Source organism: Acomys russatus, unplaced genomic scaffold (genome assembly GCF_903995435.1).
Source record: "Acomys russatus unplaced genomic scaffold, mAcoRus1.1, whole genome shotgun sequence".
Taxonomy (NCBI): domain Eukaryota; kingdom Metazoa; phylum Chordata; class Mammalia; order Rodentia; family Muridae; genus Acomys; species Acomys russatus.
The window spans coordinates 273,296-284,947 of record NW_026131602.1 but is presented as its reverse complement, the minus strand read 5'-3'; the positions used below and the strand labels follow the sequence as shown (position 1 = coordinate 284,947).

Below are 11,652 nucleotides of genomic sequence, written 5' to 3'. Positions count from 1 at the left end.
GCACTGCAGCATAGGAAACCTTCCAGTGACCACATCCTAAAGAGGACGATTCTCCCTCCCCAGGAACTGTCCACTAACAACAGCTTCTCACTAAGAGTCAAGGCCTAGAAAAAGGTCACCCTATGTATCCTGAGGATTGGCTGGTTTGGTGTTAGGTAGGACTTACACAGACAGCAACAGCCAAGATGAGGTCAGGATTAGGAGAGTCTGTCCTGTCCAATACACAGCATTTCACAGCGCTCCTCCCCCATGCTAACCCCTTACAATCTTTCCTCCTCCTCCTCTTCAGTGACCTCCCAGGCTTGGAAGAAGATGGATGAAACTGGGAGACTTTATATAAAACAACATAATGAAGATTGGGAACAGCAAACACTGCCTGTTCTGTCACATGCAGAAAAAAGATGGTGTGTGTTAGGGGTTTGGGCTGCTTTTTGTAGGGTTAAGTCTAGAATTGGAATGCTAGGAATGGAAGACTCCTTAATTGAGTGGCAAGGGGGACGGCAGTCAGTGGAGTAATGTTGATGAGAAAGCAAAGGTGAGGTGTGGAGAGAGAAAGGCAATGAGTGGGAGGGAAACTTCAAACAGTAATGTGTCTTCATAGCAAACAGTGAGCAGTTGACAGGGAATGAAAGGGAGGACACATTTGCAAGCCCCGTACATAATCAGGACAATGTTCTCCCGGAAATCAGGAAAGTTCAGAAAAGCCTATAGTGTCCCCATCACAAAGAATAAATTCTGAGAACCTCTACATGCCAGTTGACCTAGAGCCTATGAGGGAGGAACTATATCTAATTCAGGAATTGGGAAAGACTGAGCTCTCAATATAGAAAAAAAAACTGTGTGAGGGACTATTTAATTTCACATTTATACTGGGGAGACCTAGCAGTATAAATGCACAACATGATCTGTGCATGTGCATAAAAGAGAACTAAATAAGGAATCATGAATCCTTAACAATGGAAACCTGCATACAGAGCAACCATTCTGTTTTAACTTCTGGAACTGTCATCAGTCTTTGATGTCTTATATCAGCTATGAGCATGGATTCCTGCCCAGGTCCATCAACATAGCCTGCTACAGCAGGAAGACATGCAAATGAGGCTTCTCTGTGCCTATGAAAAACAGCTCTGCCCTGACCCTCTAACTCTGGCAGAGGAGCTCAGCCCTGGATTCCCAGATCCTCCCATTCAGTGATCAGCACTGAGCACAGACCACTCACCATGGACTTGGGGATCAGCTTGGTTTTCTTTGTCTTGATTTTAAAAGGTAATTTATGGAGAAGAGATGCTGTGCGTTGTGTGGACATAAGAAAGAGAAAAATTGTGATGGTTTTCTAACCAAAATTCTCCATGTTTTCAGGAGTCCATTGTGAGGTGCAGCTGGTGGAGTCTGGGGGAGGCTTGGTACAGCCTGGAAAGTCCATGAAACTCTCCTGTGCAGCCTGTGGATTCACATTCAGTAGCTATTGGATGCACTGCGTCCTCCAGGCTCCAGGCAAGGGGCTGAAGTGGCTTGCAGACATTAGTTCTAGTAGTGGTACCATCAGGTACGCTGATGCCGTGAAGGGCCAATTCACCATCTCCAGAGACAATGCCAAGAACACCCTGTACCTGGACATGAACAGTCTGAGGTCTGAGGACACAGCCACATATTACTGTGCCAGAGACACTGTGAGTGAGTGACACTGAGAATCCAGCCTCAAACTTCCCTGCAGGGAGCAGATGGTCAGCAGGGGGCTCTGAGAGCACACAGAGCTCTGAGTGACAGAGTGTTACAGCCTATTGACAGTCCTGAAGGACATGGAGAGTTCCTTTGTGTTTGGGATGCCTTTCCACAGGTATTCTCTCTACTAGTATATGGTAATCCTTCCATTGTCATTTGTGTTCATATAGTGTTTTTTTCTGTCTCTCTATATGTCTATGTCTGTCTACTTCTCTGTCTCTCTCTGTCTCTCTTTGTCCTCATCTGTCTCTTCTCTCTCTCTCTCTCTCTCTCTCTCTCTCTCTCTCTCTCTCTCTCTCTCTCTCTCTATCTATCTATCTATCTAGATCGATATATCTATCTATCTCCACCTCTCCTGTGTGTGTGAGTCACTGCATGTGGGTAGGTGTGTCTGTGTGTGTGAGTGCACATGCACGCACATTGACATATCTTCTTCTATCAATCTACATGATAATTTAGACAAAAGTTCCATTACTGGCCTGGATCTCAGCATCTGGTTAGACTGGCTGGCTGGTGAGTCCTAAGGATCACACTGTATAAAGGTCCCAGTGGTGGGATTAGTTCTTGGCTACCACTCCGACCTCTCTTTGTATTTATGGAGCACCAAACTCGGGTCTTTGTTCTTATGTGGTAAGAACTTTAAAGCACACAGCAGTTTCCATAGCCCATAGATTATTTTTTTCTAACTGTATCCTGCTTTATTAAACATACTTTTCATAAACAATCATGGTATTTTAGGCAGAGTCAGGGCAGACAGTCGTTAACAGTATACAAGAAATTCCAAACTCCCTTCTTGTACAGACTGCCAAAATCAGAAAGCCACTATAAAACCCAATGAAATCTCCATTCAGTGCTTTGAAAAGGGGTAAGTATCTTAGAGTGAGGGTTGACATTTCACATTAAAGATGTTGTTTAACAACTTTTCACAAGCCGACCCTGACTTTCAGGAAATGAAATGGAAATGGCAGAATTCACTAACATAATGTCTCCCAAGCTTGATTGATGATGGAAAACTTCTTTCCCTGATAATTTTCAAAGGCTCCTATTGGCTCCCAAGAGGCCTCCTGGTGTTGACATATGTGGCCACCATGGCACAAAATGCCTCATGTTGTGGGAAAACTAAATTCACTTTTGTATCCTCCTATCCCATACCATCAACATTGACTTAACTCCCTTAAAACCAGAGACCTATTGGAACCTGACCCCCAAAATTGTTTTTCCAGACTATTGGGCCATAGATTACTTTTAAATGTAGCATAAACGCGAACTTTAAAAACCTGCAGAGCATCACAAAGGGCAGATGTGATTCTGTATGGGGACCAGGATCAGATCGTGAGGAAGCAAAGGACCCTTGAGACTGTGGATGCCAAGTCTCAGGGCAGGGACTGAGCAAGATTCCCTGGCTAGAGATATTTGGGGTTCAAGTTAGAGCCCACAGGGAATTCAGGAAGGGCCTGTGTCAATGAAACCACATGACTTCAGCCTCTTCATCATCCTCACACAAAACATACATAGCAAAGCCATCCCTGACCATCTGTGGAGCTGGTAATAAAATGTGAGTGAGACTCCAGAACTGAGCAGTGAGGCCAAATGTAGTTAGTGATAAACACTGAGTTTGGGTTAGCTGATTCCAGCTCCTGACCACTCAATGGGTCGCATTTCTTTTCTTCACCTCTAATTGTCTGTTATGGTTTAGTTTGCATAGTTCTCAAAGAATTTAAAGTGCATATTGGATTTCCTTTTAATATGTTAATCCCATTTCTTTCCTCCTGGCATCTAAGGGTCCTAACTAGCAAATCTGCTCAAGAACATGATGTAAAAGACCTGTGGCTCATTCTGAGTTGGGTTCTCCATCTGAGGCTCAGAAGTAGTCAGGTGTGGTACCTAGAACCAGAATAGAGCATTATTCTCCATGGCATTCTGGGATCACATGTATGGTGTCTCTATATTTGTAGGCAGCAGTGGGAGCCAGGGGATGAAGATTGTTCAATCAAAGCATGATGCACCTGGGACATTGTTTAAGTATGTCAGTTTGTCATGGAGTTGTGTGCTCTGTGTAGATGGCACAGCTGTGGCTGCAACACATTGTTGTCCCGTGAGTTGTGTAGAAATGGAAAAAGTGGGCTCTGTATTTACGGGTTTACCATTTAGCAGAGATCTGAAAGATACAGGCCGAAGCCATGGCTCCTTCTACAAAGTGATTCAACCTTCTCTGCCCTACTCAGCCTGTCAGATCCAGCCACCTGTGTGATGACAATGTTCCTGAGAAGGATCTTTCCAGCCACAGCTGCACTGGTGAATTCTGGGTAACTGGAAACTGGTCCAGACAGACTGATGCCTGAGACTGAAGGGTTCTGTGATTTCTTCCCATAAACCTTACCCAACAGGTTCGATAATATTTGGTAATGGATGACTACTGACTGGAAAACATCAAAGTTCTTGTAATTTCTGTACCTTTGTAAAGTACATGTGCATCCTTGGAATGCAATGCAGAGAGTATGTGAGAGCACATGATGAAAGAGTCATTGACAAAAACAAAGGAGGAGAGAGTTGGAGCATGACTACATCCCTGTGTTTCCAAAGGGGGATTAGTAAAGCTACTGAGTTGTCTAAACCGTGCAGGCCCTCATGAGAGGCCCATATGTCTGCCTCATCTTTGCCCTTCCTAAGATCAGACTTGGCCAAAGGAATCCCAGAACATGAGTCCATCAGAAGTGTTTAATTCACTGCTATGATATTGCTCAGTGCTTGTCTCACGCTCCTTCAAATCAATTTTTACAGTATCCTATTTGCAGACAGAGGAACCATTAGTGTGGTGCCATGTCACATAATGAATGTGTGTGTGTGCGTGTGTGTGTGTGTGTGTGTGTGTGTGTGTGTGTGTGTATGTGTGTGTGTACAACTAAGCAGACAGCCCAAGGATGTCTTTGCTAGTTCACAGATCTGTGAGTGATGAACTCAGAATGTTTTTCTTGTTCCTCCATGCCCTGTGCACTCCGAAGGATGCTCATCCAAAGACAGAATCATGTGTCTAATGAGGAGGGAGGCTCCTCCTTTGCTGAAAATCTGAGATCATGAACTCCCAAATTATGCTATAAGATTCTACAGGGTTTTAAAAACATCAAGTTCTATAGACTGTCATCCAACTGTGATGACTGTGTGCAACATCCAGGGTTACAATGGTCAGGACCATTGGGATGTAGCACTGCAGCCTCAGCCAAACTTATTTCACATCCTTTTTGTGGCTCTGAGGTTCTGGTTGGCCGTGCCTCCTGCCGAGAAACACAGGCTGACCTCAACTGTTCAGCTTATCTGAGCCCCAAGCAGCATGTGGATGCTTCAGAGCCACCACTTTTCCATTTCTCCTGCATCTTCCATGACTAGCTTCCTGGTCTGAATTTCTTGTCCAGAATTTTTGGAATAATACCTAAGTCCAGTGTTCTAAGCTTGGATTCTGTTTCCTTCTGTTAGACACCAGTTAAAATGGGACTTTCTTTGGGCTATCAGATCCCAAATAATGACACAGTGACTGATATTTATATTTATTATAAACTTAAGCACAATAGCAGAGCAGATTCTCAGCTGCTCTAACCCAGCAATACTGTCCTGGCCTATGTCTCACCACATGGTCTATTACTGCTCCTCAACACCTTCATCCTGGCTCTTGTTTCTTCCTCAGTGTTTGGCTTGGGACCCATCCTGCATATGGTTCATCCCTAGAGTTCCTGTCTTTGCCAGAAATCCTTTTTATCCTCTATGGCAACAGCTATTGGCAATTCAGGCCTTTATTAAACCAATCAGAGGTGTTGGAGGGCATGTTCAAGAGCAACCAAAAAATAGCAATACCAAAGTAAAGGCTACAATCAGATCTCTGCTAGTACAGAAATCAGCATTTAAGTAATACAAAAATAGTATTTACACATATTTGAAAATGAATATTTCTATAAAACGTGTTTGTCTAGTGCTGGTAAATAGCATAATTGAAGAGTTCTTGTGTGCAATATATGAGGCCTTACTTCAAATAGTAATATTTCAAAAACACATTCTTTATTTTGCTTAATAAATGTTGTGTTTGAAACTTCATTACTCCCTGTCAAAAGTTAGGATACTCTCTGTCACATCCAAAAGAGGAGTATTACTTATCTTCTAAAGAACAATTCACTTTTATCACATATAAGTGCATGTATGTCCCACACAGATGTCCTCAGAGAGATTTCACTCAGCTGCAGATCAGGACAAATATTGGGACTTGCTCCTGGACTCTGGGTGGAGTATTGAAAGTGGTATGGAAGAACGAGATAGTGGAAGGACCCAGAGGGTTTAGGAGACCATCAAAGCAGGCAGATCTGGAACCAGGGGCCTGCACAAACTTTTGTACCAACCAAGGGCAATGCATTCGGTACATCTAGACGCCTGTTCTGATATAGCCAGTGAACACCTCATTCTTCACAGTTAAATAGGAGCACATATTGTCTCTGACATGACCCCTAGTGTGTTGGTGGTTAGTCTGATGTATTTTGATGCTAATTATGCTTGCTGGCGCTGCCTCACTTGTACCTTGCCTAAGAGCCTGAACTATTTTACCAACAAAACGTGGTCACTCCTGGGCAGGGCAAATGAAATAGGCATGGCTAAGTAAGGCTCCTGGGCCGGAGCAGACAGAATCTTGGGAGAAGGAGAGACCTGAAGAAAGGAGAGGAAGAATGAGACTGTGCCATCATGGATTAGGTGGAGGAGAAGCACATGGCTGGCATGGATGTAGACTTGGCCCAGAGGGTAAAAATTAGCAAGTATTTGGGATTATGGATGGGAGATGACTTGGTAGAAATTATTACAACCATATGCCATGGAATTGGGACAGGTATTCCATATGTGCCCCATTGTGGGAAGAAGTTTAGGGGATTAATATCTGCCATGCCCCAGGCTATTTTAAAATATCACAGATGTCTGTGTCTTGATTGATTGATAGTGGGTTAGAAAATACTGCCGTAATAATAATTATAGGCCTATTAATAACCCTTATTTTGCCATACCGGTAAGTTAAATGTCATGACCCCTGCAGTAGAATCTGTGTAACAAATGATGCTACACCAGCTGAGGCTACATCCCCTACTCAAGGGAGAGCCTCTTGGAATGGGTCTGATGTTCCTGCCAGGAGTAACTGGTACAGCTTTCTTGTTTTGGAACAGTTTGACTGTTTTCTCTTTCTGACCTGCTTCTTTATCAGAACTTAGCAAATGTAACTGCGTTGCTAGGAGACCCCTAACTTGGGACTGCAGCCAAGAGTCATTCAAAGTTTTACACCCCAAAGTTCCACTGCACTTCTTAATAAAAACATAGCTAAAAATTAATCATACTTTATATTATGACTTACAAAGAAAGTGTTTAAGAAAGCTCCAGATAGTGACAGAATAGCTCAGAAAAAAAAACTGTCTTGACTCACAGATGTTTGGCATAATGAGAGAAAATTGATCTTTGATAAAGAGGACACATGCACTCATACCAATCTAATGACTTAAGAATGATTATTTAAGATTGATGACAACATTATTACTCTATATCCTGTATTTTAAATGGTGTATGCCTGACTAACTTCCTTGAATGAAAAATAATGTAACCACAAAAACACTCTCCATTTCCAAAAAATGTGTATAAAAACTTAACTTGCTTGCCTACAAACTACACTCAGATTCAAATAGTACCTCTGGGTTTGTCTCTGTTTGTCACTCACCGATCTTTGCCCACTGATGCTTACAGAACTCTCATTCCCAAGGACCTATACCCTAATGAGACGGTCCATGGCAACTAACTACAACACTGGTGGTGACAATTTGATCCCTTCACCTTGATGGGGAGGCAAGTGGGCACACAGTGGAGGGGAAGCAGGCTATTCAGATGAGATCTGATATGCTGTGGTTCTATGGTAGGAGAGAAGATCCCGTTCTGTCGGAGGTCTAGGGGAGGGGAATAGGACAGAAGATAGCGAGGGCATGGAAACAGGAAGATATAGCAGGGGAGAGGGACATTAGGTATGTAATCTAAATAAATTATAATAAATTTTTAAAACTTCTGCAATAAGAAAGGCAGTATCTCTCCCATGTATTATGAGTTCACCTAGTTCTCAGTATTCTTGTAACTAAATCTGAACAGTTCTTTGCCCTGATTTCATTGTTTGTATTAGAACAAGACTTGTAAATGGAAATAATGATGAGAGTTGCAGAAACATGGTGTTTAATGTGCCCATATTCTCAATGGCCTTGACATTAGTTAAGGTGAATATTCATTCTATAATTTTTGATTGTTTGTTTTTGTCCATTTTTGGTTCAGCTAGAGAAAAGTGTGATGAGTTAGTTTCCCTACATATTACTTTCTCCTAGAGATTACTAAATTGATACAATATTTTGTATAAACAAAGGTATGCACCCAGTAAACATATTCTCAGCACAGTCTAATACATATGAGAGGGAATTATTTCTGAAAGAGAAGGTCACAATACATGCAACCTTGTATCAAGTTATCTCAAGAATGTCTATGAAGAGCAAGCCACTCTGCTGTCCCTTCACCATGTATTTTGGTGTCTAAAATTCATGGGAGGCTTCACAAAGAAAGCTACAAGTCTGTGTCCTTGACTTGGGTGAGCACTATTCAGAATCTAGACTCTGGAGTTTCATATGAGAAGCAGAGACCCAGACAAGAGGAACCCTACTGCAGGAGGAATGCAGGTCAACAGGTGGTGCTCATAGCACACACAGGCAGAGACTGGAAGGACAGGTGCAGACAGATCCAGGAAGAGAGTTTACAGACTCCCTCAGAATTTCCTCCTCTTACTGAACCACATGGAATGCAGCTAATAAAATGAACTCCTCAAGAGACCATTCCCTAATGAGCTATAATGTTTTCCCTGAAAGACACAAAGCACATGTGACTATAGATCTTTAATGTTGTATTTTAAACCTAAGTCGCTCTCCTGGGAATATCACAGAAATAGAAATGCTGCAATCCATAGGAACATTTTGGTACCACAAGCACAGTTTCTCTCATAATGGAATAAATGCCTCAAATGAAAAATTATGAACCATCAACCTTTCTCTTAAGGACGTTTGGGCAGATAGTTCAACTATCTTAATCTTGAAAATTAACTCACTTCCATTTTTGCAAGTCCCATATCCTCATGTATTCTTCATAATGGGGGGACACTGGAACATGACCTTAGATTTAGACTGAAGACTTCTCGCCAAAATGTTGTGATCACACATGTACCACCGTTGCTTACCCTGAGAATAGTGACTCAATTCTTAAAGTTCTTACCTCCAACTCACAAGACAAAAAAGACATCCTAACAGATATATGTATATGTATATGTATAATATATAATATGTGTGCATACACATATGTATAGTCATACGTTTTCTAAGTTATTTTATTACTAATAAAATATTTATAAATTTATATTAACTCTAATGCTCCAGTAAGCTATCTGATTGGACTGTAAGTACAAAGAGTTTGATCCATATATGCATTTAAAATCATTTAGCCTTCTGGTCCAAAATTATCAATATTTTATTATTTTCTCTGAAGTGGGTAAGGTATACACTGACACTTTAGACCAAAAACAAAAAACAATTGTTTTAATATTTAATTGAAGACAGTTTAATGCTGTAATTGTCATAACCTCCTTCATTTCTTATCTGCCATCTGTGCTAATAAATGTTCTTTTTACAAATTCCATTCCAGAACTCCTCACTTAGCTGAATGGCACAAAAATAAAGGTTTTCTCTACAACCAAAAATAAAACCAGCCTCGTAAAATTGAGGTTGGACCTGTGTGACAGTTTCCAAGCTGGAATTCTTTATGTTTGGCAGTGTCCAGTGTGAGCTGCAGCTGGTAAGATCTGCAGGTGGTTTAGTGATATCTGCAGGGTGCATGAAACTTTCTTAGGCGCCTTATCGATCCACATCAGGCAGATTTGCCAGTCGCTGGGTCAAGTAGCCTCAAGGGAGGGGTCTGGAGTTCGCCTCAGACATTACTAATCTCAAAAGTGAGCGATAAAGATCCTGTGAAGGGCTGATCCACAATCTGCACTGAAGATTGCCAGAACACTATGAGTCTGCAAGGGAGAAATGCAAGACCTAAGGATACTTCCATGGACTACTGTGCAAGACACACAAGGAAGTGACCCGACCCGCGGGTCCAGTTATTTGGGGGGCGAGGAGGGTCGCGGCCTGTGGATAAAGAATGGGAAAGAGAGATGACAGGGCTCAAGAAAACATTGCTGGTCAAGAGCCGTTTATTGTAAGGGGGTATTCAAATTTAAAGCAAGCCGCAGGGAGAGCGGGGGCAGGAAGGAATGCAGTGGAAAGTTACAGAATCTTCTGGGCCAGGCCCCAAGGGCAACAGATGGGGAAGGGGCGATTACTCAGAAGTCGCGATACACCGAATGCTCTCTTTCTCAAGGCCAGCCTGGATCTTCTGTGGTTGCCAGGCAGATTGTTTATCTCAAGCGTGCAGACAGCTATGGCTTTCAGCCAGCAGGGCTTCTCAGCCAGCTGGGGCAGGTCAGGCAGGGTCCTATGGCTCCTAACAAGGAAGAGACTTCAGTGTGAGCCCAGGGACAACCTTCCTGTTGTGGGTCAGAAATTACAGGGTGAAGTCAGCATTCACAAAACACAAGGTGTACCAAGTAAAACGTTTACCTGAGATGAACTTGCCTCTCTTTCCTGCCTACAGGTCTCAAAACCCAGATGTTGTTCTCCCAAAGCCTCTACCACTTGTTATGCAGGAAAAATACTTTTTTGTTTTTCTCTCATCCTCTGAGACACAGCAAAGAATACATATATTCAATGATTTTTAATTTATAATTTATTCAATGGACATCCCTCCCTCCATCACCTCCTCTTGCTCTTACTCTCCCTCTTTCATCCCCCATCCCCTTGGCCTAGTCCTCAGAAATGGCGAACCCTCCTCCCCTATCATCTGATCCCAGTCTATGAAGTCTCATCTGGATTGCCTGCATCCTCTTCTTCTGTGGCCTGGAAAAGCTGCCCCATCAGAGGGGAATAATCAATGAATGGGCACCACAGTCTGTGTCAGAGGTAGTCCCTACTCCCCATATTATGGTACCAACAAGAACTCTGTGATGCCTATTGACTACATCTGAGCATGGTGTCTTTGGTCATCCCCGTTCATAGTCCTTGGTTACTGCATCAATCTCTGCAGGACCACTCACCCAATCCTGGGCCCAGAAATGTTGGCTTCCTTGTCTCCTTGTGGACCTTCTCTCTCCTACAGGTTCTTCTATCCTCCAACTCGGCCAAAAGACTTTCTGTGCTCCACTTCAAAGTTTGGCCAGAATCTGGAATCAAACTAGATGTCCCTCAACCAAAGAATGGATAGATAATCTGTGGTACATTTACTACTCAGCTATTAAAAACAAAGATATCTTGAAATTTTCAGATGAATGGATGGAACTATAAACAATCATCCTGAGTGAGGTAACCCAAAACCAGAAAGACATGCATGGTATATACTCACTTAAATGCTAAATTTAGCCACATAATACAGGATAATCACATTACAATACACAGACCTAAAGAAGCTAAATAACAAGGAGGGCCCTTGGGAGGATGTATAATCCTCACTCATAAAGATACATAGACTAGAAACTGAAAGTAGTCAAAGAGAAGGAACAGGGCCACAGCCTACCATAGCGGTCCTCTAAAAGATTTTATGTGGCAAAATATCCAAGCAGAATGCTGAGACTCACACCCAACATTACTTCTCCAAGTACACATAAAAAGATGCACTTAATTTTTTATTTCTGATGAAAAACCCTGATCTGATCAGCATATGTCCATTATTGAGTAAATTCCTGGTGGATATTACAGATATGTCCATATTAGAGCACAAAATGATCAGCCCCCTGTGGGCTCT

At 42.4% G+C, this 11,652-nt stretch overlaps 1 gene segment (V, D, J or C); it reads left to right on the top strand.

Annotated features, from left to right (window-relative positions):
- The first annotated feature begins 1,150 nt into the window (after positions 1 to 1,150).
- Positions 1,151 to 11,652, top strand: part of LOC127186318 (immunoglobulin heavy variable 3-11-like) — a 137,857-nt gene continuing 127,355 nt past the window's right edge. Inside the window, 1 exon segment of the V gene segment in view lies at positions 1,151 to 1,266. Within this exon segment, the coding sequence occupies positions 1,221 to 1,266 (46 nt within the window).